Source organism: Streptopelia decaocto (assembly GCF_964273445.1).
Source record: "Streptopelia decaocto genome assembly, chromosome: 5".
Taxonomy (NCBI): Eukaryota; Metazoa; Chordata; class Aves; order Columbiformes; family Columbidae; genus Streptopelia; species Streptopelia decaocto.
The window spans coordinates 3,576,267-3,602,187 of NC_138659.1; the positions used below are offsets into that span (position 1 = coordinate 3,576,267).

At 42.0% G+C, this 25,921-nt stretch overlaps 2 protein-coding genes across 3 annotated transcripts in view; one reads left to right on the top strand and one right to left on the bottom strand.

Moving 5' to 3' along the window:
* Positions 1–10,748, top strand: part of PRDX1 (peroxiredoxin 1) — a 350,258-nt gene extending 339,510 nt beyond the window's left edge. Inside the window, exons 1-6 of one of the 2 annotated variants that reach the window (XM_082053887.1) lie at positions 3,006–3,117; positions 6,182–6,298; positions 7,273–7,426; positions 7,708–7,830; positions 8,708–8,838; positions 10,370–10,748. In XM_082053887.1, coding sequence (XP_081910013.1) covers positions 6,193–6,298; positions 7,273–7,426; positions 7,708–7,830; positions 8,708–8,838; positions 10,370–10,455 — 600 coding nt within the window. In that variant the 5' untranslated portion in view covers positions 3,006–3,117; positions 6,182–6,192 and the 3' untranslated portion in view covers positions 10,456–10,748. Of the gene's footprint in view, positions 1–3,005; positions 3,118–6,181; positions 6,299–7,272; positions 7,427–7,707; positions 7,831–8,707; positions 8,839–10,369 lie in introns of those variants that run through there. The other variant, XM_082053888.1, reaches the window with a different exon arrangement.
* Positions 10,749–17,249: 6,501 nt separating this feature from the next.
* MMACHC (metabolism of cobalamin associated C) lies at positions 17,250–25,693 on the bottom strand. Its single transcript, XM_082054676.1, has 4 exons — positions 25,477–25,693; positions 23,027–23,221; positions 22,505–22,657; positions 17,250–21,963 (listed from the first exon to the last, which is right to left on the bottom strand). The coding sequence occupies exons 1-4, from the start codon at positions 25,546–25,548 to the stop codon at positions 21,652–21,654; spliced, it is 732 nt and encodes a 243-aa protein (XP_081910802.1). The 5' UTR covers positions 25,549–25,693; the 3' UTR covers positions 17,250–21,651.
* Positions 25,694–25,921: the final 228 nt, after the last annotated feature.

Here is a 25,921-nt window from a genome sequence, read left to right on the forward strand (position 1 = left end):
TAACAGTAACAGGAAGAGGAGGAAATATTAAAGGGGGAGAAAACACTGCTGGGCTTGATTTATTTTTATGGATACCATGCCAATCACAAATCCATTTGAAAATCCACCGTCTTAACGTAATAGAAGATGCTTGAATTATATTAATATCGCATATGAAAACTTTAACAAACCTCATCCTCCAATAACGTAATAGGGAGTAAAAGAGAAAAAGTAAGGAAGACTAAAATATTTTGTCATCAAAAGGCAGTAATTATCCAAATATGCAGTAATAAAATTTGTTAATTAAACAAAAAAAAGATGTGTAGAGAAGGAAGAGGTAAGGCAAGACATTTTGACCTAGAAATACAGTCTTCACATGAGGAAAACAAGGAAAGCAAATATGTGCATTGAATATTTAATGATATGTAATTGCTTTCATTAAAACTATTGTGCACCAGCTGCTTGTGCATAAATGCCCCACGGCTTGGGAACATGTCAGTTGTTGACTTTTCAGTTTACTTTTTGCATATTTTATATTGAAGTGTCCCCACATTGCCAGGATTCTAGTCTTACTGTGCCCCTGATGGTACCACGTGTATACATACAGTAAGTTCAGTGTGTTCAGAATTGAGTGGGCTCTCTGCATATAGCGATCAGCTCAACAGAACATGTCCTCATGTTCTGGCTTTAGGGGGCATGCATGGATCATCTCTGCCATAGAACTCATGGAGCATCCCCAGCATATCCAGTTGCCCAAGCCCAGTTCACACTACTGCCCTGACCAGGTTCACCTTGCACTAGAAGTCCTGGATATGTGCATAAACCCCTCAATTATCTTCCAACAAAATGCACGGAAACCCAAATGTGTGGCAGTATTCTGAAGTAACACCCATTTCTTTGCCCCACAGAGTGGGGCTTTTGTTTTTCATGTCAGGGACTCCTTCCCAAGCAAGACATATGGGAGATGCTGTGATCAAAATGATAAATGTAAAATTGGATGTACCAGTTTGGAAATCTTCAGGTAGTTCAGTGCTCTGGCACTGCAGGTCCAGCCAGCTCCTCTTTGTCCATATGTAAAATACGTGTTGTGGCCATAGCTGTACGGGTGGGTGCAGAGAGGCCGGCACTGGGGCTTCTGATGCTCCATGTTGATCAGCTACAAGCTGATCCTGTCTGGCAGCTATTTGAGCAGAAGACTACACCATGGCTAATCCCCTGTATGAAGAACAGAGTGTGGGGAGAACTCTGTCCTTCCAGCACCTGCTTGGGTAGACATGCCCCTTCTTTCTTGGATTTTTTTATTTTTAATCTAAATAGCATCTTACATCTAAAGATTTTTTTAGAAGGCTGCACAAATCCATCTGCTCACTGAACAAGGAGTGGCCCTGACAATTGATCACTCCAAAACCTCCAGAAATTGATGTTTGGAAAAGACTGGCTTGGAAACTGATCAAAAATAATGAGGCCATGGACATATGAATGCAAATGCAATCCTTAAGACACAAACCCGGAACAAACTGTGGTAGCTCTGCAAAATGAGCATATTATGCATGTTAAAAGTGTGAGAAATGGGCATAACAAGCACTAAAGGAGTCTGAAACCATGAGAAAGTGATTACTGTTTTGTCCATTGGTAAGCATGCCAGAGTTGCAGTAAGACTACATTGTTCTAGAGGTTTTAATTAGCACTGCCTGACCTTTCAGGGGTCAATCTGTTCACAGGTTCATGGCCTGAATTGATGGGTTGCTATATACATGTCTCAGTTCATTGACCTCTATTATTGTTACAACATTGATGTTAAGAACATAACAAACTTTTTTTTTTCTGTAAAAGATGAAGCATGCTGTAACAACAGAAACAGCAGTAGATAAATTATTTGCATTAAGATGAGTGCAGGTGGAGTTTTTTTTACATGTTATTTTGCTTTTATTATTTAAGGAGTAATTTCATCTGGTATTGAAACCAGTCATCTCTTGGGTGAATCATCACATGGGTATGGTCACCCAGCAACACTACACAGGGATATAGATTATAAATATTTGAAGTCTGTTAACCCTTTGTAGATTTCTCCTGGTTACAATTTATAATCAAGTTTTAACAGGTGTAAGAAACACAACTGTAAACTGCCAAACAGATGAGTAAAAATCAGCTGGAAAACAAATCTATCACTTTGATTAAAGCAAGCAGTTTTGTCATTGATACGTCCTTAATGGTCTTTAGTACTCATCATTTAATACAACTTTTCTATTTAAATTCAGGGCTTGGTCCTCAGAAAGTACAAGGACTACTTCAAATTAATTCTGGATCCAAACACAATGTTTAAAATGATTCACTCAGACTAAATGTCCCTCAGAGCAGCTTTGCTCTGAGAATGATGCAAAACTGTCCAAAGTGAGGATTCGGTCTTCCAAGAACTTCCATCCCACCCCTGAAAGCTCAGAGTTAGTCTGAATTTACTTTTCAGCCTTTTTGCTGACTTGCATAGCTTGGATTAGTCTTCCCATTGATGGAAAAGAGTCAGTTAAAGCCTTGAGAATTAGTATCAGGTTGAGGAGGAAGTTGGTGATGCAGGGCTAAAGATTTGACCCCACACCTGTGTAACACTGTGAATGCATTTTGCGTAAGTCTGAAGGCCTGATGGTTTTTTTATATTGAATGGCCAACTCCCATTCCCCTAACAGGCCAGTCATCACGTACTTTCCCTCAAAATCCTGTACCCTCGGTCTCTTTGATGATTTCTAATAATTATAGCTTTCTTATATAAAGGCATTTAAAAAGTAATTTATTCTACTATAAGCCATCTGAATCATCTTCCTACGAATTGCTTACAACCATTACACTGGCTATTTCCATCGCACCTCCCAGGACACCATCCGGAGAATTAGCTCCATTTATTCAAATTCTTTTGCTGCTTCCAACAGCCGGGGGCCGTGTCCCCGCTCAGATAAGGCGCCGCCAGCCCGCTATCGAGCACCCCCCGGGGGAGCGCCGCGAATCTGCCAAGTCATGCTGCCCTTGCAGCGGCGGGGCGGGCGCGTCTCCTCGCGAGATCGGGCGGGTATAAAGCGGCGGCGCGGCGGGGGCTGCCGCAGTTCGCTCGTCGCGGTGCTGCAGTGGTGGTTTCTGTCGGCTCTTTGTGTAAGTTTGGGGCCGATGGCGGCCATGGCCGCCGGGGGCCGCGGAAGCTGCGCGGGTGTGCGCTTTGCCGCTAGGTGTCTGGGGCAATGTTCAGCTGGGCTTTTGCACGATGCTATTTTATTGTTTGTTTTGCCTTTTTGTTTGTGCGGATGGGCTCTTAAGAGAAGCGCGCAGAACGAGCTCTTGCTTTCTGCATGCTGCCGCTTAAGGCGCTCTGTGCGGGGGCTGCCGCTTTCTTCTCTCATTTAGTTTTTGCTTTTATTTTTCTTTGTGATTTTTTGTTTGTTTTTTGGCGGGGTAGGGTGCAGATCCCTCTTGCCTACGCGCCCGCCTTTATCAGCTCTGGCCGTTGCGCTGCACGGGGAGGAGCCGCGGGGCGATCCCCGGGGAGGGGGCCGCGCAGCCGGGCTGCAGCGCCCGCCGGGAGCCGAGCGGCCTTTCCCCCGCCCTGCTGGGCTGGAGGCTCCGGCCCAGCGCTGTGAGACCAGCGGGCGTGTCGGCCTCTCGCTTCTAAGCCCTTAAAAAGAAAAAGTGCTGGTTTCAGCTTGGTGGGCGCACGCAAGGGGGGGGGTGTCCCGTGTCGCAGAGCAGCGGAATTGCCCAAGTGAACGCTTTGATCTCGCTTTAGAGTTTTTTTTTTTCAGCAAAACGAATTTCGTGGTCTGTGTGTACCTGGCTGCGGTGTACGCCAAGCGAGGAGATCTGTGGCAGTATTGCGCTTTTCTGACCGCAGTTCAGTAGCTTAACCGCATTTTTGTGATAGTCTGAAGTGGAAGGCTGGTGTGATTTGAAATGGCCTTTCACTTTTGTTCAAGATATCCTAAAGGTATGAATTACTAGTTAAAGAGCGCAGGTCTGGCTTATTATACTTGTAATTTGAAGATAATTTGAGGCTGTGTGCGGCTATGAGCAACAGAAAGATACTCTGGCCTGATTCAGGTGTACTTGATTTGCGGTGTCCGTTCTCCTTTCCTCTAGAATGAACGGAAATAACACACCGAGTCTGTGGTCTGTTCCTCTGCCGTTAGGAAATGCTGTGGCTAAAAATCCAAGCAGAACACGTGAGAATGCATCTTAGCCCTGTATGGAAAACAGAAGTGTTGACAGGTCGCAGTAGGTGCTCCAAGGAAAGCAGATGGCTCTCCTGCAGTACATGGCAACTAAATCTGCAAACGCTGAGGATTTTTATGTTGCCCAAAAAGGGGGCAATAACTTGTAGTTTAAAAAGGGGAAGTATCAAAGAACAGTCTGGCAGCTTTTATTTGACATTGAATACCTAGTAAAATACTCTAGGGCATTTCTGATGGCACAAATATAGGCAGGTTGGCATACTACTGAGCAAAAGGGTGACCTTGAGCTTGAGTAATGGAAAAGAATGCAGTTCAGCTGCAAAATGTGGGGTCATGCACTCCAGACAAAACAGCTATTGCTTATGAGAAAGCTCACTAGGTGAAGGCGTCTTAATTAATATTGTGCGATGGCTGTCCCCCATCCCTCTAATAGAATTGCAGTTTCAGAATTGCACCTGTGTTCATGGCAATATGTGGTGCTTGGCAGAGCGATGACTGACTTCCTGCTGGACTGTTTGAGTGTGGTGCTCTGGACACCCACAAGTTCTGGCTGCCCTCACTCCTTCCCAGTCTGCCGTGGTTGAGGATTAAACCCTTGGATGAACATGGGGATAAAGAGCTTTTTTGCAGAGGCAGTTAGAAACACTGAACAGGTTGGCACTTCTAAAATGAAAACTGAGAGGTAGATGATTGCTTGCTGTAAACTTTCAAAAGCAAAACTTACTGAAATGACTCTAAACTGATTAAAGTTGGATTGAAGGATAATTGTTTATGACTTCTGGCCTAGCTTTCCCGGAAGAAATCGAAGGGTAAACGTTTGACTTCTGGGTTAGTTCTCCAGGAAGAAATTGGCTGGGAAGGGGGAATGAGCCAAGAAACAAGGCGCTTGCGACCTTTTTTTAGAATGTACTTAGTCCTTGCGGACAGGACTTGAAAGAATTCTTGAATCTCAGCTTTCCTTAGCAACATGAGACTCATACTAACCTTTCAGAGGTGTGGCTTTTTCTCTCCAAGGCAGCTAGTGCTTGTAGCAGTGTATAGAGTGACTTCAATGAAATCACTTTTAAGAAGACTTTGAGTTGAAGAAACAAGGTTCATAAAGTTACTTATTTGAAAGATTACTCTGGAAATAAGTGGAATTCTGAAGTTATAAACTGCATTCCCAGACACAGCAAAACTACTGTACAGGGTGTATTATGAATGACTGGCCTTCTAGGGCAGACAGCCAGAAGCAGAGTTCTCTTGTCCTTGTGTATCCTCTTACTCCTCTTGAGTAGACTTGTACAGCCAGGTTGTTTGCCCACGACAGGTTTAAGACTTGGTGAAATTTTAATTGCTAACATTGAATGCTATTCTCATGTATACCATGAATCTTTCTAGTTCCAAATAAAACAAGGTTTAATTGTTTGAAAGGCTAAAGTGTAGTTACTCCAGAGCACTGTTCTTCAGAGACTGATAAAAGGTCTTTTCTGGAATCAACAGGAGGATAAAGTTTTGAGGTCTCACATTCCCTCAAACTTGAATAAGGGTCTCCTTATCAAAAATTCTAAATCCCATACTTTCTAACTCATCCACCAAGTGGAACTAGAATACTTACTACATACTGCTAAAACTCAAGAAGGCTCTCCCTTATCCAGACTGATGAGCTGATGCTGTTCAAAAATAACCATTACTGTATCATTAGGAGACTAGTAAGCCATAGATCTTGAAGTGCTTGCAATCTATCTAGTGGCGTGGTCTGGATATCTAGGCTGTGGTTATTGAACTGCATCTTATTGTGTTGCTTCTTCAGGAGAAAAAACTGTAGTGTTTTGGACTGAACTACCTAGGTGACAAAGCTAAAACTAATTTCACTCTTAAGCCTTGTGTTGCAAGATTAAGTGCTGATAAACTGTTTGGTTTTCAATCCAAATTCATAAGGTGCTTTGAATGAATGTTTACTTTCTGGTGCAAATGTACTATGTATAAACTATTTTTATTAACTCTTTATCTAGATTAAATCAAGATGTCTTCAGGAAAGGCTTTCATTGGAAAACCAGCCCCTGATTTTACTGCCACGGCTGTAATGCCAGATGGACAATTCAAAGACATCAAACTCTCTGACTATAAAGGTAAGCTTATGTGCTTGTTTAATTACACAGATACAATCTGGCCATATGCAGGAGTGGAGGGCGTCTAAGGATAACTCTTGGTTCAGTTTTGAAGTAAGAGTGACCACTGGGGAGTAGGCTGAAGTATACAACTCATGCAGTGGTTCTTAGTGATGGCTGGAGCATGCTTGGGAAGCTGTTAGCAGCATAGCTGAATGTCCTAGCTGTGGTAATTGTTTCTAATTAGCATAAAACTCATCTAAGCTGTAATTTTGGATCAGGTTTACTTGTCCTGTTTGTCATATTAGGTGACTGATGGAGCATAACAGAAGTACTATGTGGAACAGCAAAATCGTATCTATTAGGCTTTCTGTTAATGGAAAGTAGATTTCTTTCCCTAATCAATGATGTGTTTTTCTAGAGTACTGGCAGAATGTTTGCCTAGCCAAAAAAGCTTACTGAAGTCAAAGGGAAACCCCGAAGTATTCAAGTACTGATGTGGATGGCTTTAGAAAGACATTTTTAACTGGAAGTTGTTGTGCTCAACCTGCATGAGCACAGTGAGTAGGGTGACTGGTCACCCTCAATTAAAGGGTTTCATTGGCTTGTAGCCTTCAGACCTGGGGCATTTCTGTACTCTGTTAGAAGACCCTATGGTTGACTACTATTGTAGGCACCAGATGAACTCTGGGCCAGTCTGTCAAATTTGACTGTTGGAGACTAAAGTTGGTTGGGGTTCTGCATTATTAGCTGCAGAGTAGCCTTGAAGAGTTGTGTAGATGGTATTTGGCTGAAGTGCAAATTCCTTAGGTGCTTTATGGGCTTGCCATCTGTATAGCAAGTCTTAAAATAGAGGCATCAGTAGTTTGCCGTTTAATTTTTAAAGGTACTGTTGTATCAAGCCCTTTCTCCTCTATCAGTATTTGTATGGTTGACATTGAATATGACAGCTCTTATAAAGGTAAGAGATGTAACTGGTTATACTGCTTTTCCAGGAAAATATGTTGTGTTCTTCTTCTACCCCCTGGACTTCACTTTTGTCTGTCCCACTGAAATTATTGCATACAGTGACAGAGCTGATGAATTCAAGAAAATTAACTGTGAAGTAATTGGAGCTTCTGTTGATTCTCACTTTTGTCACCTTGCCTGGTAAGAATCAGCCTTTTAACCTAATAAAATGTTGTGCCTGTCTTCAGTTATTGCAGGAAGTGAATCTTGATTATATTCAAACCTTACCACTTAAGTATGAAATGAAGGCACTTGAAGTATTGGTAGTGCCAGGTGCTTCTGAACACACCTGAGCATAGTGTTCAGTTCTTTGTTGCCTCATGGCAGACTGAGTGCAATATTGCAGAAAGGATCAGCTTCTGTTGATCTTATACTGTGTTCTGAACTATCAATCTTTTTAACATTTAAGCTTCTACTTTTAGGATCAACACTCCTAAGAAACAAGGTGGTTTGGGTACTATGAAAATCCCATTGGTTTCTGACACAAAACGTGCCATTGCCAGAGAATATGGAGTACTTAAAGAGGATGAAGGCATTGCATACAGGTAATATGCAAGAAGGTGAACTTGCTGTTAAGTCTTATGTTGCAATACATGGGGCATGTCAGGTGAATGCAGAGCTTGCATATACTTGAACACCTGCTGACTAGTAGCTATTTAGATGTAAACTGCCTCAAGCTGTCAAACATTCCTACAAGGGGAGATGCTACTTGGTTCTCTTTAGGGTTTAGACTTCTCATGGTTTTGGTAACTAGATAAATGCCTGCTGCTTCCCTTGATTACCAATGTTTGCAGCAGCTCACCTGCATGTGACTCCTGCATTGTGCAGGCAGGTAGTGCGAGACCTACATAGTCATAAAAGTGATTACAGGTATCTAGTGCTTAAAGTACAGATGTGAATTATAACCCAAGCTTTAGCTTTTAATCAGCTGTTCAGGGTTAAAGTTGCTGAGGGAGCTGAACTTCTGTGAATTCTTAATGTAAGTTTGGAGGACTAACTGATGAGCCATTGCTGGGTTGTGGTCATGTGTGTGTTGTGGTTTTTTTCTGGAGAACAATGTGTGTAGTTTTTCTTTGAATGTAAGAGTGTCTCTCCTTCAATTCCCCTTTTCCTTAGGTTTGTCTTCCAATTTGGTTTTCTACTACTGTCTTCTTTAAATGGGAAGTGTTGCTTTTCTGCATTAGTGTTTTGACTTCCTCTTCTGCCCCTCCTAGTTTCTGCTGAATGTTAGGCTTTCAGCTGCTAATATTTTAGTGCCGTCTACACACTGAAGGTATTTGGTTTTGAGAAGAGATTAGTAATACTAGATGACACAATTTAGTGCTGTAATAGAGTACTGAACCTGAGTTTTTGAAACTCACTGTCTTTCAAAAGTTGTGTTTAACTTCAAGGCTGTTTGCCTTTTTTCTTTTTTATTAAAAGGGGTCTGTTCATCATTGATGAGAAGGGGATCTTGAGGCAGATAACAATCAATGATCTTCCTGTTGGCCGTTCTGTTGATGAGACCCTCAGACTTGTCCAGGCTTTCCAGTTTACAGATAAACATGGAGAAGGTAAGAGTTCTTCCTCTTTCTGATCTTAAATGTTTCTCTAGAGAACAGTATTAACTAGGCAGGTTAAACTGAGATTTACTGAAAGATACTGAGTATGTGTATAGATCTGTGCACAGCAGATAACCCCCTGCATTCAAGAGGCACAGTTATGTAAAGCTGCTTGTTGAAGAACACCACAGTATATATTTTATTCCAGTTAATGGTCCATTGAGTACTTGTTAATGCTGAAATATCACTTAAACCAATTTGGTGCTGGATGTCTTGTCAAGCATATAACACTTGTCTCTCTCAATTAGTCATACAAAATACTAATCAAGAACATGTAATAATTTATCCTGCAAGGTCCAACATAATTTAGACTCTGCTCTGATTTGGTAGACTGAGACCATCAGTACAAATGTTCTGAGCATTTAAATTCCTAGAAAGCCCACTGAGCTGTGTGTCCAGGTGTAGTGAGGGGAAAATGAGTCTCTTTGCCCATAGTTCAAGAGTTATACAAAGTGCCTGAGGCTGGTAGCTTTTCTGCAGAGTTACCAAAAAAGCACAGCAGATTAAATGTTTGAACCAGGTTATGGAAACTCAAATTGCCAAATGTATTCGTCTCGAGCTGTGATTAACTAGTGACAGGTGTTGCTGCTGGTATGTCTTAACTTGCTTCAGAACTGGTAAATCAATGGGAGATTTTATTAAAACAAGCTGCTATTGTGGCTATGCTATGGCCTGAAGAGAGCCAATGTTTCTGAACTTGTATGCCATCCTCTGTCAACTGAGGAGACATCCCTCATAGTTGATGATGGAGCAGTCACATGTCATGCAAATGAAGCCTTTTGGGGTTTATTATGACCTGGAGTAGTCAAAAGCTGGCAAAAGCTTTTTTTTCAGAACTAGGACTGAGGTCTCATCTAAACCAGGATAGACCAGAATTAAGTGTGTAGCAACACTCAGAAGCTAAGAATACTATAGCTAAAATTGCCAGTCTGGTGTGAACCATGCGTTAAGTCTTGCATGGCTGTAGACAAGGAAGACTGTCCAAAAATGCATCTTGGGACTCACAGCAATTTTGAGGTCATGCAACTTCGGCATCTTGGTGACCTTTTGTTGGCCATACAGGGGAACTAGAGACAGTTTAACTTGCCCCCTGCTCCCTGGAGAATGGAGCTAGGGTTGATTAAAGCTAAGGAAAATGTAGGCTTAACCATATTGAAGGGGAGAAGTGTACTGTAGTTGTAAAGCCATCTGACCCAGGCTGCTGGATTTGGTGTTACTGTGCTGTCAAACCATGAAGCTTTTAAGTAGAGTGGGTGTGGGGTGCATGTGTAAAGGGCTAACTGTTTGTGGGCAAACACTTTGTTCCTTGAGTGCTACTACCTACTGAACAAATGAGTACAATAAACTGAACATAATGCCACACTGAATAGTGCACTTTGTGTGTTGCAAAGATGTGTATGTTTTGAGTTGCTAGTTTGCTTTAATGTTGTATAAAATGTTCTGCAGGAGCAGCTGGTAAGACTTAAAATTCTTATCATTTCAGTGTGCCCCGCTGGCTGGAAGCCTGGCAGTGACACAATCAAGCCTGATGTGCAGAAAAGCAAAGAGTACTTTGCCAAGCAGAAGTAAACTTTCAGTCTGAGTGGATACTAGTATGCCTTACTTAAAGAGCAAGCATCAGTTACTGAACTTTGACCAAGTCATTGCATCTGAGTCAAGGGATCATGTTATAGGTATAAACAGTAACTTTTTTACTTGAAAGTTTGTCCTGTTGACAGTACCTTCATAGAAAATCCTAATGATCAATATCTGTACACAAGGCCTGTTGACTTTAGTGACAATGCAGTGTATGTGGTTAGCCATGTGTTGCATATAGAGCAGTGGTACCCTTTTGTAACTCTATTAAACTTGTTGAAAGAGCATACCGTCTACTGTTTTTAATGTGTAGTCATCAGGAGACTTGAAAGCAATGCAGGCTGTGCTTTTGAAAGCTCTGTCTATTGAGCTGTCTGTAGACACCTAAATTTCTAAAGGCCTTTTACAGATCCCACTAGATACCAATAGTTGTCATTATTGCAGTAGTAAAGTACTCTTTATACTCTTCATTACTTTGCTATTAGGTTGAGGAACATGGTTTGATATTAGTTGGACTATCAGGCAATACTGTAGTGCCCATAGCATCAAGTACAGATGTGCCTGACAAAGGCTGGGTATATTTTCATGCACTGTGTCAGCTTACTAATTTTTGCACTACTTTGGTCAAAACTATGACTGTTTATGCTGAATTTCTGGGAATCAAACATTCAGTTTAAACACTGTACAGGAGTGGAAGACCAGGCTTTCTGGAAAGTGATCTTCCTTGAATATATACCATTCATCCCTAGTCTCTTCCACTGCAAGGAATGGGAGTGAGAATATGCCAGTTATGCATTAGTTTGTAGTCATATGGTTAAGATCAAAAGAAGAGTGGCATTCCTAAATCTGGTACTCAGATGTGCTTAGCCTTGTCTTTAATCTTTTTATTCAAATGATTATGTGCATACTGTGAAAGTGAAAGCACATGACTATAGCCTTAAGTTACACTAGAGCTGTACCTGCTGTGTAGCTTCATGGTTAAAGATGGCTTATAATAAAGTCCTGGACTTCAGAGCTGAGGATGTGGGTAAGGGGTTATTGCCTAGCAATAAGAGTTGCAACCCTGTGATCTTTATGTACTTGTAAAGATTAAGCTCTTAAAGGCCAAGACCTTGTATCTAACTTTACCTTCTCAAGTAGTAAACAAATTCAGTCCTGCTTAAAGTGAGCAATAACAAAGTTCAGGCCCAGGGCTACTTACATGAGTCACAAGTGAAAGTTGAATGCCTTGAGTAGTGAACTTGTCTTGTGCAGTTGGAAAAAATAGGTTTATTGCAGCAGCTTTACTACTGAATACTGCAATAAATACCAAAATAGCTAATCCCTTGGGTCTTGCTTAAGGGCCACCGATCTTCTGGAAGATAACCAAAAGTTATGCTTAGTTGCATCACTTTTTCTTAGTATTTAGAAGCCAAATTATTATTCTCTTTAAGATAACAAATGAGGCTAACATCCTAGGGTGATGCTGAAGTAACAGGAGCATTTATATGTATAGGATATGGTTCAAGGTAAGCTAAGGAATGGAATACTAATTGGTGTGGCTGAGCACAAAGTTATCTTTGCCTATCAAACTTGCTTTCCTGGCAAATGGAAAGGACTGGAGTCAGTGCTAATCTTAATGTAAAACTTCCCTTAGTTCTATCTAGTTATGTGAATCTTGAAATGTTATAGAATGGATTACAGCAGTTCTTTGGAGGATACAGGATTAGTGTGGTCTAGTCCTGTGGAATGGGGATCTTTATTCTGGTGTGATAAAGGTGACTTTGAAATAGAAGTAAAATTGCACCTGTTTTGACTGAACAACTACATCATATAATGCCACATGAAATTCTGGAAACTCCTGGTAATGTGGGAAATAAAGGCCTTTAAGTCTGGGCACTGAAGAGACTTAGGCTAATGACCAAGGTTAGCCCCTCACCATTATATGAATGGCTGCCTTCAAATCCTTCAGGTGTAGTCACTCTTCAAATGTAAAAAAGACATTTAAGAGGAATGAACAGACTTACTAGCTACTCTCTTGCGTGCTGCTCGTTGTAGGGACAAGGGTTTCTCTGTGAGGAAGAAGCGGGCGGGCGGGCGGCTCCTCCTGGCTCCCTCTCACCGCGCCGCCCGCGCTTTTCCAACGGCCGCTGCTGCTCCCGCCCCCGCCGGCGCGCGCGGAGGCCGCGGATTGGCTGCGGCGGGCGGGGCGGTGCCGGTCGCGCGGCGGCGCTGAGCCCACGGCGTCAGAAAGGTCAGAGCTGCCCTGAGGGGGGAATGCGTGAAGGAACGTCCTGTAAAAATACATATTGCCTTTAGTGGCATCCTGGGGTGTATTAGAAGGGGGGTGGTTAGTAGGTCGAGAGAGGTTCCCCTCTACTCTGCCCTGGGGAGACCACACCTGGAATATTGTGTCCAGTTGTGGCCCCTCAGTTCCAGCAGGACAGGGAACTGCTGGAGAGAGTCCAGCGCAGCCACCAAGATGCTGCAGGGAGTGGAGCATCTCCCGTGTGAGGAAAGGCTGAGGGAGCTGGGGCTCTGGAGCTGGACAAGAGGACACTGAGGGGGGACTCATTCCTGGGGATCAATATGGAAAGGGGGAGTGTCAGGAGGACGGAGCCAGGCTCTTCTCAGTGACAACCAGTGACAGGACAGGGGGTAATGGGCTCAAACTGGAACACAGGAGGTTCCACTTAAATATGAGAAGAAACTTCTTTTCAGTGAGGGTGGCAGAGCCTGGCCCAGGCTGCCCAGGGGGGTTGTGGAGTCTCCTTCTGTGCAGACATTCCAACCCGCCTGGACACCTTCCTGTGTAACCTCATCTGGGTGTTCCTGCTCCATGGGCGGATTGCACTGGGTGAGCTTTCCAGGTCCCTTCCAATCCCTAACGTTCTGTGATTCTATGATTTATTTAACCAACTCCTCCAATGTGACGTTTGATACATAATTTCCTTTGTATACTGGTCATGTAGAGACTCAAATCCTGACAGGGAGATTTATCAGTTCATGACGTTCACTCTCGCTGCTAACAGAATTGTTTGTTTCTGCTTGGAACAATACCTAATGTCCAACATTTTTAATACCTGCCACCTTTTAAACATCCCAGTCATGGTAGTTGTGTTCATGTGTGGATCTTCCTGTTTAAAAAGTGGTTGATCTTGATAACTACTTGCATAGCTGTTAATTTTGAAAAAATTCTGTGACTGAGAAAACCATTTCAGTTGGGCTGCTGCTGTCCACTCGGAGCGGGTGCACCGAGACACTGCTAACAGTATGTATTTAAATGTACTCACTGGTGAATGATGACAACGTGGAAATGCAAGACAGCCAAGAAACAAAATACCTGCAGGTTACGAACTGTATTACATGTTTGCATCGAATGACTGACTGTGGGAAATAATGCAATTGAACTTTTTTTTTTTTTTTTATAATTTCTTCATCCATGTGAGGCACTTGTGGGAAAGTTTGCCATGCTGTTGTTTGAATGTTTCCAAGAGTATAACACACAAAATGGGTAACACGCAAAACATCTTCAAATCAAGAAGGCTCCAGGTTTATTTATTTGCTTGAACTCGGTATTGATTCAGCTTGGAATTTCCATTAAGTGTTCCTGGGGCTTACACCCCACTCCTAGTATCATGACATCTTAGACTGCTGTAATTTTTACGACATTCAAATAGCTATAACCCTCATTTATTGAGAAATGCGTGGGGCTTTTTTTCATGTACCAAGATGCACATTGTATTTTCACTAAAGTCATGAGCTGGTTTTGCTTTCGTGATTACTGTGTGCCGGATTTCCCTGCGAGGTAAAAACACAGCAGCAGTTCACAGCTGTGGTGAAGAGACTGACAGCCCTTGCAGTATCGTGTGCTGCTAAGTGAGGTTTTCCCTCAAGATGCAAACAGCAGATGCTATTTAGAAAGGACAGAATCTTGAATGTGGTGTTTGCCTTTTTTTTAAAAAAAAAAAAGTATGAGTGATTGCACATCTGGTTTTTGTTTTTTTGTTTTTTTTTTTTCTAGTTTGGGTACTTATTATAAAAATAACCTTGTATTCATTAATTTCTTTATAATATCTTACTCAGAATAGCCAGATGAAAGGAAACTGAAGTATATCTTGCTGTGTCTCCCTTCTCTTTATTTGTAGCTGATGGCTATGATTACTGGGAGTTTATATAACTGGCTTTGCAAAAGAACATTTTACAAGCATATGAAGTTTCAGTCTTAAAATAATCCCTGAACAATTATTTAGGTCAGTTTAAATATCTATTGGTATCTTTTTACAGAAATTTATGATACTGAATTCCTCTCAAAAGCAGAGTGCCAATGGAAACAATGTATGAGAAGTTATCTACTGACAATATGATAATGAAATTGGCTTTTTAAAAATGTGGTTATATTCTTGTTTTTGAACTCCACAGCACCAGGTGTTCACACTGGTAAGCAGATATAGTACATGTGATAATATGAACATATATGGGATTTTATCTGGTTGGTGAGATCTGCCAAACTGTTAAAACTGTACGTAATTAAGTATTACTTGCAAATTGTATGTAACAGTAGTCAATGAAAGCAAACTCTTGTCAGTCTTTGAAACTGAACTTGAACAGCTGTGGTGAAGTAGCCCTGACATCACCTCTCAGGTGGTGTGATGTTCCCTCAAAATTAATGGCAAAGATACTGTCCACTGCAGCATTACAGACAATGGCTTTAGGTACTGATGCGTCTGATCTTACTGAAGACTGAGTAAAACTGGAATGAAATTATCTCCTACACATTGTGATCTTCGTGTATTATCTAAAATTAACAATATTTTTTCCCTTATTTTTGGTATCTGTAATTGTTTTCAAAGAACAGCATTTGTGTAAGAGCATCAAAAGAATTCTTTGTATGTGTAATACAAAACAGTGCATGATACTTAGCCTATTCATTATATGTTTATCAGAAAGTACAGAGGTGACTTTTGATATGTGACGTGCAGAATCTAACCTTTACTAGATTTTGTATGTCTTTTATGAGTATGTTATTTCAAAATTAACAATGGTTTATTTTTAGATGTTTGTCAAGCAATTATTTTTCTTAGAACGTTTAACAAATTAGCACATTGTTACAAAATTAGTTTCTCACTGGTTTTGGAAAATCCTCTAAAAAACTACCAAATTTTGAAAGTGCCATTTTCTTGAGTGCTCAAGCCTTTTTATCAAACCTTTGAATAGTTTATTGGATTGTCCAACAAATCAATACAGTTCAAAGAACAAAAGCAAGTAGTTTACATCTTGCAGGTATTGCAAAATGGTGCACTTTGGTTAGGAAAGTATGTTTACAAAAGCCCCATGACTGTACTTTTTAGTAATATTATACATCAAAGCAATGGTTATGTAAGGATTATGTTAAAATAATTTAGTTTATCATATTAATAGTGTGAAAAAGATGAAATATATTCTCCGAAATTTTTAGTCAGTCTGATGTTCCATATTAAATGACAGTGTGTAATTATATATATCTTGCTAGACAGATAGAGGACTTAAAACAGAGATGTCATGGTTCTCCTTTGCAAAAGGAGAACTTGGGTTAGTGCAGAGCCATAGTTATCCCTGTCCAGCGTGTACTGGAAGGAATGCAGGACGCTGGAATATCAGTTCAGAAAGTGTGCTAAAGCTGTCGCTGTCTTTTTTGATGCAAATAAATGGCACACGCAAAAAGAACACTGAAGTAGGAAATCAAAGAAACAGCAGGTGTCTTCTTTTTTGCCATAAATATATTACCTTCTATTTTTAATAGTAGAAAAGAAAAAAACCAAAACAGATTAATTTCCCTTCAGTGTACAGTGGGAACTGATTTTACTTTGGCTGTGCTCACATCTGTGTTTATATCAGGTAAGTAGTCAGTGTAACGTTGGCATCATTTAGGCATGTCACACAACATAGGAGTATGATGTTGCATAGTGGCTTTACAGGCCAAAGCCTGTGCAAACCAAGGGACTCTGTGTGATCAGCTCATCTGTGCTGCACACGCTTATGTGGCTGCAGGAGAACACCTTGCCATTGTGCGGTGAAGTGTTTGCCGAGCTCCTGATGTGTCTGTGGTGAGCTCCTCTCACCACGCCTAGTGATTATAGGTTTGGATTTTAATGTGAAACTTGGCTCTTTCACCTGAAACTTAAATCATTTTACATCTAATTGGACACGTGTCTTAATAGAATATTCCTGTGCAAGATACCATTTGACCATAGATTTATGAATGTATGTGAAGCCATGAAGCCACTGTCCTCTGAAACTGTGAGCCCAGTAGGTTTATGCTCCATATTCTACATCAAAATATTTTGAAGTGTTGGCGCTGGCAAATGAGATTAATATCCTTTGTCAGGAGAGGAAAAAAGTCTTCAATCTACACTTAATAAAAGTTAATATAATTTAAAATTAATGTGTTTCATCAAATTAACTTTTCATAAAAATAAGGTGATTTTTTTCATTTTTATTGCTGTAGTTTTTTTATAATTTGGAAGAAGAGCCTGTTAAAAAAGATTAAAGCAACAGTGATTCAGGAGGACTAGTCAGAACAATACTGGAAAAGGCGTTATGACATGAAATTAAAACCTAAAGCTAGCCAATTTCTTTAAAAGGAATGAGAGGTTTTATGCATTCATAGAAAAGCTAATGATTCTGCATAAATTTAAGATTCTGTAGGGGTTTTCAACTTGAGAAATCCCCCCACCTCTTCCTCGCTTTAATTTGCTTAGAGGAATTCTATCCCATGCTTTGTTTTACATGAGAAAAAAACAACCAAACAAACCCAGAGCAAGTGAGTGTAAAGGTGTATGGATTCCAGAAACTTTGAAGACACAATAAAATTGCATGATCTTTCAAAATGTCCTTTTGGAAGTGTTTTGGGGGAATTAAAACATATGTAGTTATTAAAAAGAAAATTGCTTGCTCACTGAATTATGTACAAACACCAGCAAAAACAACATCAAATGAGAAATCCATTATATATGTAATATTAGTGAATGATACTTATGTAATTTATTTTTTTCCAGGAAGTAGCCATTTCAAACACTTTCATACATATATTCTCTGAAATTTTTAGTCAGTCTGATGTTCCATATTAAATGACAGTGTGTAATTATATATATCTTGCTAGACAGATAGAGGACTTAAAACAGAGACGTCATGGTTCTCCTTTGCAAAAGGAGAACTCGGGTTCTCATCATCACATTTTCCTGATTGTGATATATTACTGAAGGGATTTAAAACATTCCACTAAAATACCTTATTGCCCATTTTATGATAAAATATTTAATTAAGTTTTTCCACCATATTTCCCATTATTGTGTTTTTTACTGGAAAAAAACCCACACCTCATTTTTTCATCTAAAGTAATGTTTTTCCAAGGAATGTAAATATGTCTGATTTTTTTCAGTTGCAGAGAGGAAAGCACATTTGTGTTCTTTTTCTTTCTGTTTCCTCCTTGCCAACCTCGAAGGGAAGTGCTCTGTTTGCTTTCTGAAGCAAACGTGATGGATGATCTGCCACAGGATACACGATACGACAGGAAGCCAACTTAACAGCAAAAAAAGTGTCAAGAATACATTTGTCCATTCTGGTAGATGAATTGGTGAAAGTTGCAGTTGCAGAGGTACAGCTGGCTCTGTGCTGTGTGAACGGCAAAACCCATTTCCCCTAAGAGAAGGAACTTTGGAACAGCTGCCGCTTAAATCAGTATTCAAAGCCAACTTTTGAAATGAGCTTTTTGCACGGGGCTGAACAAAGAGCACTGATAAGCTGATAATCACAGTGGTGCTGATCAGTAGCTGCCACTTCTTGGCTTTAGAAATATGGAAATCTTTACTCAGACTTTTTTTAGTAAAAACAATAACGACCACCAAACAAACAAAAAAACAAACAAACCACACACCGGTGTTTTCTCAAGTGCTTTTCTCTTTCTGAGCAATAATCCTGATGGCTGCTTGTCACCAGATCAGATTGTGCTTTGCATTTAATTGGTGCTTTCTGTCACATCTTTAATCTTAATAAAAATCTCAGATATTTTTAAGGTTAATGAAGTAAAACAAAAGGAAATTTTAATGAAGATGAATTATGTTATGCGCATTAAAACATTTATAAATTTGTTAATTCTCCACAAAACATTTTTATTAACTTGGAATATACTGAATAGCTTGTTGCTAAAGCTGAATTCAATTTCTTTTTCTTTTTAGTTTTTTACTGTTCAGCTCTTGAATACTCACCCTACTGGTTTTATTGAGAAAAACAGATACTTTGTTAAATGTTTAAAAATAATGATTTAGTGAAAAATTTACTTGTCTAAAATTTAAAATGTGATACTTGAACTGTAAATCTATCCAAGTGTTTGCAACTACTTGTTTGCCGTTTCAAGTGCCGAAAAGAAGAATGTCTTCACAGTGTCTCAGGATCCAAGAATGATCTGTTCCTCACCATGTCTAGTCTTGTCCTAAGAGCTGAGATAGGTCAAACAGGTTCTCAAACTTCAGTTTTATAAGCCAAAGACCATTATACTCCAACCAGCAAGGAAAGAAAACTCCAGCTGCAGCTGCTTCTCAATGACCTGGGTAAGAACCAGTTCAATTGACTCTAAAATCACTGTAGTAGGAATGGATATGTGATTAAATATTTGTACTTGGTTCTGTCTGATGTAACTGTTTTGCCAGAAGCACAAAGAACACAAATTTGCCCTTACTGTGACTCACTATTCACTAATATGTTTTAGCAAATAAGAATTTCAGTACTTAGAGGTGTTGCTTTTAAGTTATTGAGGGAAAATGCCTCAAATATCAGTTATGTATTGCTGGACACCTTGAACTTTTGTAACTGCAAGAACAGAATCAAAAATGGAAGTGTGTTGTCATGTGCTTGCTGTTAAATGATCTTGCCGAAATGACTTGGGAAAGGTATTTATTAGACTTATTCATCATGTTTTATGACGTCCAGATGAGCCTGCCATAATAGTTTACTAACTTCTGCTAACATAACCTTTTCTTTTGTTTTCAGATACTGGATTTGGTGTCTCTTGGGTAGCTCACTATTTTCACTGTGTTAAAAACACAGTAATTGATTCTGACTTTAGCATTTTAGCTCTCTACAAGTTAATCATTACACTGTTTAAATAAAAATACTCAATACTGAGGGTTACTTACAAACCTAGTATATTTTATTAACCAAAACACCATGGGAAGAGAAATAAATTACAAAAAATGAAATGGCTATGGTAATCTGTTTAATAAATTAACTAAGACAAAATTAAATATTGGTAAGAAATAAACTCCAAAATAGCAAAATATTTTACTTTAAACTGTAACTAGAAAGATAAACCTAATTCCATTCTGTATGTATCCTTCTAAGAGAATCAGTATTTTGTGTATGTTACTAATATTATTAACTCAAGTCCCTGTTAAATTACAGATCAGTTGGAAAGTTCTGGAAGGTAAATGAACATAGAAGCATAGAATCGAACATTTCAGCCAGAATTTGAACAAATTTCATTATTTTGCTTAAATTAGAAATCAAGATACCAGTATCACAGTGAGTCAGATGTGGTGAACAAAGCACGGAAAGCAACAAAGACTTTTTGTAAGAGCAAGCACACTGACCAAACCCAGCGATCACGTGCTCGCCGCTCTATTCACAGGAAAACAAACTTGTTATAATGAATTTTTATGATGCTTGCTTAGTATATAGCCCGTGGAAAACTGTATCAAGCAGTGACTTATTTTGAAGGCAACCTTAGTGTTTGAATCTCCAAAAAGGTATGAAAAATCACAACATAAAAAAGTATTTCTGCATCATGACGTTATCATGGAAAAAGTGCTTAGCGATTTGCAGCATTGCACTGCAGTCAAGTAATAAACCTCCCACAAAACATTATTTTTGTTTATTATATTATTTTAATGAGGCCTGAGCCTCAACGTGCTCTGAGATAAATTCATTCCTGATACCCAGTGCCACTGTAACCTCTGAACAAATCCAACATAAAGTAATGTAAAAAAAAGTCATGTTTCTGTCTGAAGGTGTTTTATCCAGCAATGTAAGTAACATGAACGCCATGAATCTTTTCTTTTCCTCTGCTTGTTTGCACGTGACAATGCTTCATACAATTGTTTTAATGTGTCTGCAATGTTTTTAATGTGTGTGCAGGTTTACAATCTCCCCCATGCAGACAGTCCAACAGGAATGGGTGGTAGTAAAACTGTGTGGTGAGTGGCACGTGCTGGCACAGCACTGAAAAATATTTTAAATACAAACCTTAGAAAAAGCTTATAAGAATTGTCTTTTTACTTGAGTAAAATTGTCTTTTTATCTTGAGTAAAAACTCCACTCATGTAGACAGTATTCAGGATCTTTCTGAAGATTTTAGTCGGCTGCTGTGTACAATGGTTAAAAGTGACCTAAAGATGTCACCTTGTTCTGAGAAGCTGACCCTGAGTGAGAACACCACACTCGAGCTGTAACCTCTGTACTGTCCCTTTCCCTTTCAAAATGACCCTGAAGGAGGCAGCTGCTGTTGGCTCTGTTTTCCTCACTCCTACTCCATGTACAGGACCACACTAGTCAATGAAACAATCTCTGGAGAATTTTCTTTGGGGTGTTAAGAAGACATTAAAAGATCTTTTTAATTAAATTAAGCCACCTTCACTGCAAGTGAAGAATACAGGGCAAATTTTCTTTCTGAGGAAGGCAAGACTGAAAAGACTGAACTCTTAATTCCCTAGGGAGAGTTATGACACAGGGTAATAAAATTCTGGATACATCTAAAAAATTATCTGCCTTGAAGTACGACGACTGAAAATCAACTTATTTTACTCTTACCCAGAATAAAACCAAACCACTTGGAAAGAAAATTCTTGAGAACAAAAATGACTTCTCTAATGAGCAGCACAGGTTTTCCAGTTGTCCGTGTCTGAACTTTCCCCAGCCAAAGGCTAATTGGCATCTTACCAGACTCCCTAAAGACACACCAAATGAGCAGCAGCTCAGAACAGACTGCGCCCGCCCTCCTCCAGACCACAGGTGCTATGATGTTGTGCTCGCTCTTACTCTGAGCAGCCGACGTTGGGATTGAGACGCTGCACACGCTGCTTGGATTTGCCATGTCTGTATCCGCGTGCCGTCCTCCTCAGCACCACGGAAAAGCAGGCGCTGCTCAGTTGCACTTCTCTTGCCCTCTGCCCAGCCGTGTCAGTGCAACGTGCTTCTCTGCGCTTCTTCTGTCAGCCCCAGCAGTCTGAATCTCTCTGCTGGAGGAGTGGCAAAGTAGGTTTTTTGCTCCTCGGAATACTTTTCCTTCACTTCAATTATATCCCTGTAGCGGCCATCCCGCCAGTGGAAATTGAATTGCTCCAGCAACTCAATTCTTTTTTCCTCTGTGTTCACACAGTCAACGGGGGCAGACTGTTCCAGGAATGGTACCTGAATATCTGGGAACAGGAGCAGACCCCGGATAGCAAACCAGCCGCCATACTTGGGATGGATACATACACCGTAGATCTTCTGGAAGGAAAACAGAAGGATCCAGGATGTCTCATTTTGTCTCTAGTAATGGTCAGAGTTCAAAGCACCAGGCTTTGATCCAACTGCTCGCGCACCTAGCCCTCTGTTGGAGTGCTCTACAGAGAACCAAGGAAAGCTCTTTCCTGGACATGTGGCTTGAAGCATTGCATCTCATTCCCATTTTCCTGTGCCCCCCGCATGACCCTGTAAAATGGGGAGAGGTCCCTTTTTGAAAATCTAACACACAAATTAACCACAGTGCATTTTTCCCCGTATTTATAATGCTCCAAGCAACATGTCGTCTTTTACACTGAAGTTTATTCTGTCTGAGTAGGTTTAACAGATCAGGATATTCTTCTCTGTGTATGCATCTCCCTACCACCCCAAAGAATCTTGGAAGCTTCTGACTCCTGTCTGAAACATGTTATGCATATATATGTGGTCTGGACTTTATATATTTTCCTGCAAGAAGAGCTAGTGAGTAAATAACAGCTGTACAACTCAGTGATGGCAGTTTGGTGGTTCTTCCCAGATGTCTCACCTTTTTCCCCCAAGGATCAAGCTTCACATCTTTCCTTTGGTAGTAATACGCAGCTCCAGCAACATGGGCAGCTGTCTGCGCCAAGAACTTGGGCTTTCGGCTTGGCAAGATCTCGTAATCAAAGATTATGTCTATGCTCTGGTCAGGGAATTTCTGGGAAAATGAAAAAATATCAGCCGAGGCTCATGGAAGAAGATTTGCAAGTAGAAACATGCTGGATGCCAGCAAATCAGGCACACGTGAAACCTGCAGATTTCCACATCCTGCTACTGCAATCTATCAGCACACTTGTGGCCTTGGGTTTTCAAACTATGACTGTATGGCTACAGGTTGCAATGGCAAAAAGACAGAATATGCAAGTAAAGCAAGTCAACAGCTTGTTAATGCTCTTAGTAAGAATTACACATCATGAATAATGCTTTACTCTTTTAAAGAGCAAGGGCAGGAACCTGGAAGGCTTTGTCTGTTGCTCAACCCGCCTGGTTATATACGGCAATAGTAAAAAGAATTTCAGGTTCTTACCTCCTTCATGCGTGATAAATGATGAGAAACACACTGATCCACAGGATCCCTGATTATTTCCAACCATTCTTTGTTCACAAAAGGTTTAAGGGCTTTGTCAAACATTGAAGGCGTGCTGAGGACCACAAAGGCCAGTGTGTCATCTGGGTAAGGGAGGTGAAAGGCTGGCGGGAGAACAGCATTGTACCATCCCACCTGTGCAAAGAAAAACAAATCTGCATTAGAACAGGGACCCCACTCTTTTGCCAGTGGGCATGCAGGAATTTTAAAAAGTGGAAAGAAGTGTAGCCACCTTCATTTGCAACCCAGCTATGCCACCTGCCTAGTGCCCTCCATTCAAACCAGGTTGTTTTGCATACTGGGATTTACAGTTTCTGGAAGCTGCACTGTGAGCTGCATGTGAGAGATAAGAATCAGCTACTGCATTCAGCTCTGCCTGGAACCCTGGAGGGACGTATGAGCAACCAGCCTTGCCAATGCAAATCCGATGTTTTGGTTCAGATAAAACTTTTAGAGGTTGTTTTCTGAGCCTGGGCCAGAAAAAAACTGGTACTCTTGTTTTCCTTATGAGAGCAATTGCATGGTTTGTTTCTTTAGCAGGAAACATTTGAGTGTGAAAATGAAGGATGTGAAGCTGCCAGCAGTGCTAGAATCCCCATGTCAGCTGTAGCATATGGATTGTGACACAGCAATGTTCTGATATTTGTTTTTGGGGCTGGATGTGTTATAACACAGACCAGAAATGAAGGATCATGGCGGGGCAGCAGGAAGACACAACCAGGGGACAGGGCTCTGACCAGCGACTGCCAGGCAGGAGGAGGTAATGGCTGAACTCCCCCACGCTCCACCACTCCTGTACTGCACAGTAACATCAGTGCTTTTATAGTTACGACGACTCCCAGTCTCCTGGGATGCCCTAAAGACCAGGCCTAACATTCAGAAATATGGCAAGTAATGTAACTCTAATGTTTAACCTGAAAATGCAAAACATTGGTCACCTCTAAGTATCAGTGAAATTAATCTTAAAGTGACTTCACAGGTGACAGTGGCAGCCAGACCTGCCCATATGGAAACACAGAATGAAAACTAAGTTTACATTCTTACATCAAAAGTAAGATGTAAAAGTTTAATCAGCTTTGTGGCTCTTGTTTAAGATGCTGGATTGAGATGTTACAAGAAATTACAGAGATGTGAATCTAAGGTTTGCTGATTTCCCAGTTTACATCTGTCAATACACCAGAGCTAGCTGCATGAGAATTAAATCTAGAAAGAGATACAGCGCTAAAAGCTTTCCCTCTGGTAGCTGTAACCTGTTTGATCTGGGTCCTGCCCCTAATTCTGCTGTTGTGTTTTGGGAAAGCAGAGATAAATTCTTCTCCAAATTATGGGATTTCACTCCTCTCAGCACCTCATTCCCTTTTACTTTGTCACATCAAGACTATAGTAGGAAATACAAATATTTTGCGTGACAAATACAACACTCCCCAAGGAAGGGAAGGTCAGCATTACTGTACATTGACTTGTATTTGATATTGTAGATTGATTTACTGCAGATTGCCTCTGGAGTGGCAAAGAAGGAGCCCCTAAGTTTTGGTGGAAATGGAGTGTGGACAGTTCACCGGAGGGGATGGGGATGCGGCTGACTCAGCTGCAAGGGACAGACCCCTTCAGTGGGCAGAACAGAGCTGCGTGTTCAGGCCACTTACAAACCAATGAGGTAGCCTGCACTTCAATATGCATGTGTTTCTAGATTTAGATTAAAATTTAAGCTTGCTTAGAGGACTTTACTCTCTGTCGGTCCAGATGTGTCTTTATTTAACTCTCCTGACCTTAACAGACCAGGACCAACGCAAAGGACCCGAGCAAACCTGCAGTTCAGCTGGTGCTCTGGCGGTGCCAGGGCGCAGCAATAACCTTGATCTGCTGTACCGGGCAGACCGAGCAGACCTTACACCCGCTCGTTCACCCCGGCTGGCAGCAGCGCAACACGGCTCCTGAGGAGCTTTCCAGCCCCAGCCCGCCGAGGGCAGCGCTGATTTCCCCCGTTCTCCGAGGGCAGCGCTAATTTCCCCCGTTCTCCCAAATCCTCGGAGCAGCGGCGTGCGGGGCCCCGCTGCACCCCGAGCGGGGCTGCGGGGCGGGGACACAGCGCCGCCCGCCGGCGGCCGCGCGTTCGCACCGCGGCTCGTCCTGCCTGCACAGCCGGCCCGGGCACAGCTGGAGCCGGGGGGCCGGAGGGCAAGCGGGGGCTGATCGGGGGAGCGAAGGGCCGGGCCTCCCCGGGAACAGTCGTCGCGGAGCCGCCCGGTGGGCCCGGCGCCGCCCCGCAGCGGCGGCAGGAGTCACCGCCGGGCTGCGGGAACCGCACCGCCCGCCCCCCGGGGCTGGTGACGCCGCTCTGACAGACGCCCCCGCGGGTGGCGCCGCCGCAGCCCCCGTGCCGCCCGTACCTTGAAGGCGTGCGCCTCGAACCCGAGGGGACCCAGGGCGCCGCGCACCCGCTCCGCCACGCGCCGCTCCATGCGCCCGCCGCGCGAGGCACGGCGGGAACGGTAGTTTTGACAGCCCGCCCGGGGCACGGCGGGAAACGCCGCCCGAACGTCACCGCGTCTCCTAGGAGACGGCGCGCCGCGCGGGGCACCCTGGGAAGTGTAGTGCGCACCGAGCCTCCGGGACTCCGGGACTCCGTGTCCCAGCGGCCGCTGGCCCGCGCCGCTCTGTGCTTGTGCGGCGGCCCCGGTGCTGTCCTGGGCGGGCGCTGCGTGGGGGGACCGTTACTCTCCCGGGAGGCCCCGGGGCACCGGCGGTTCCTCGTCCCGCCGGGCGCTGTGGAGCGGGAGTTGCTCCGCTCCTGTTCCCCGGGAGGTGCCGCTGAACTCCCGCTGTAGCGCGTTG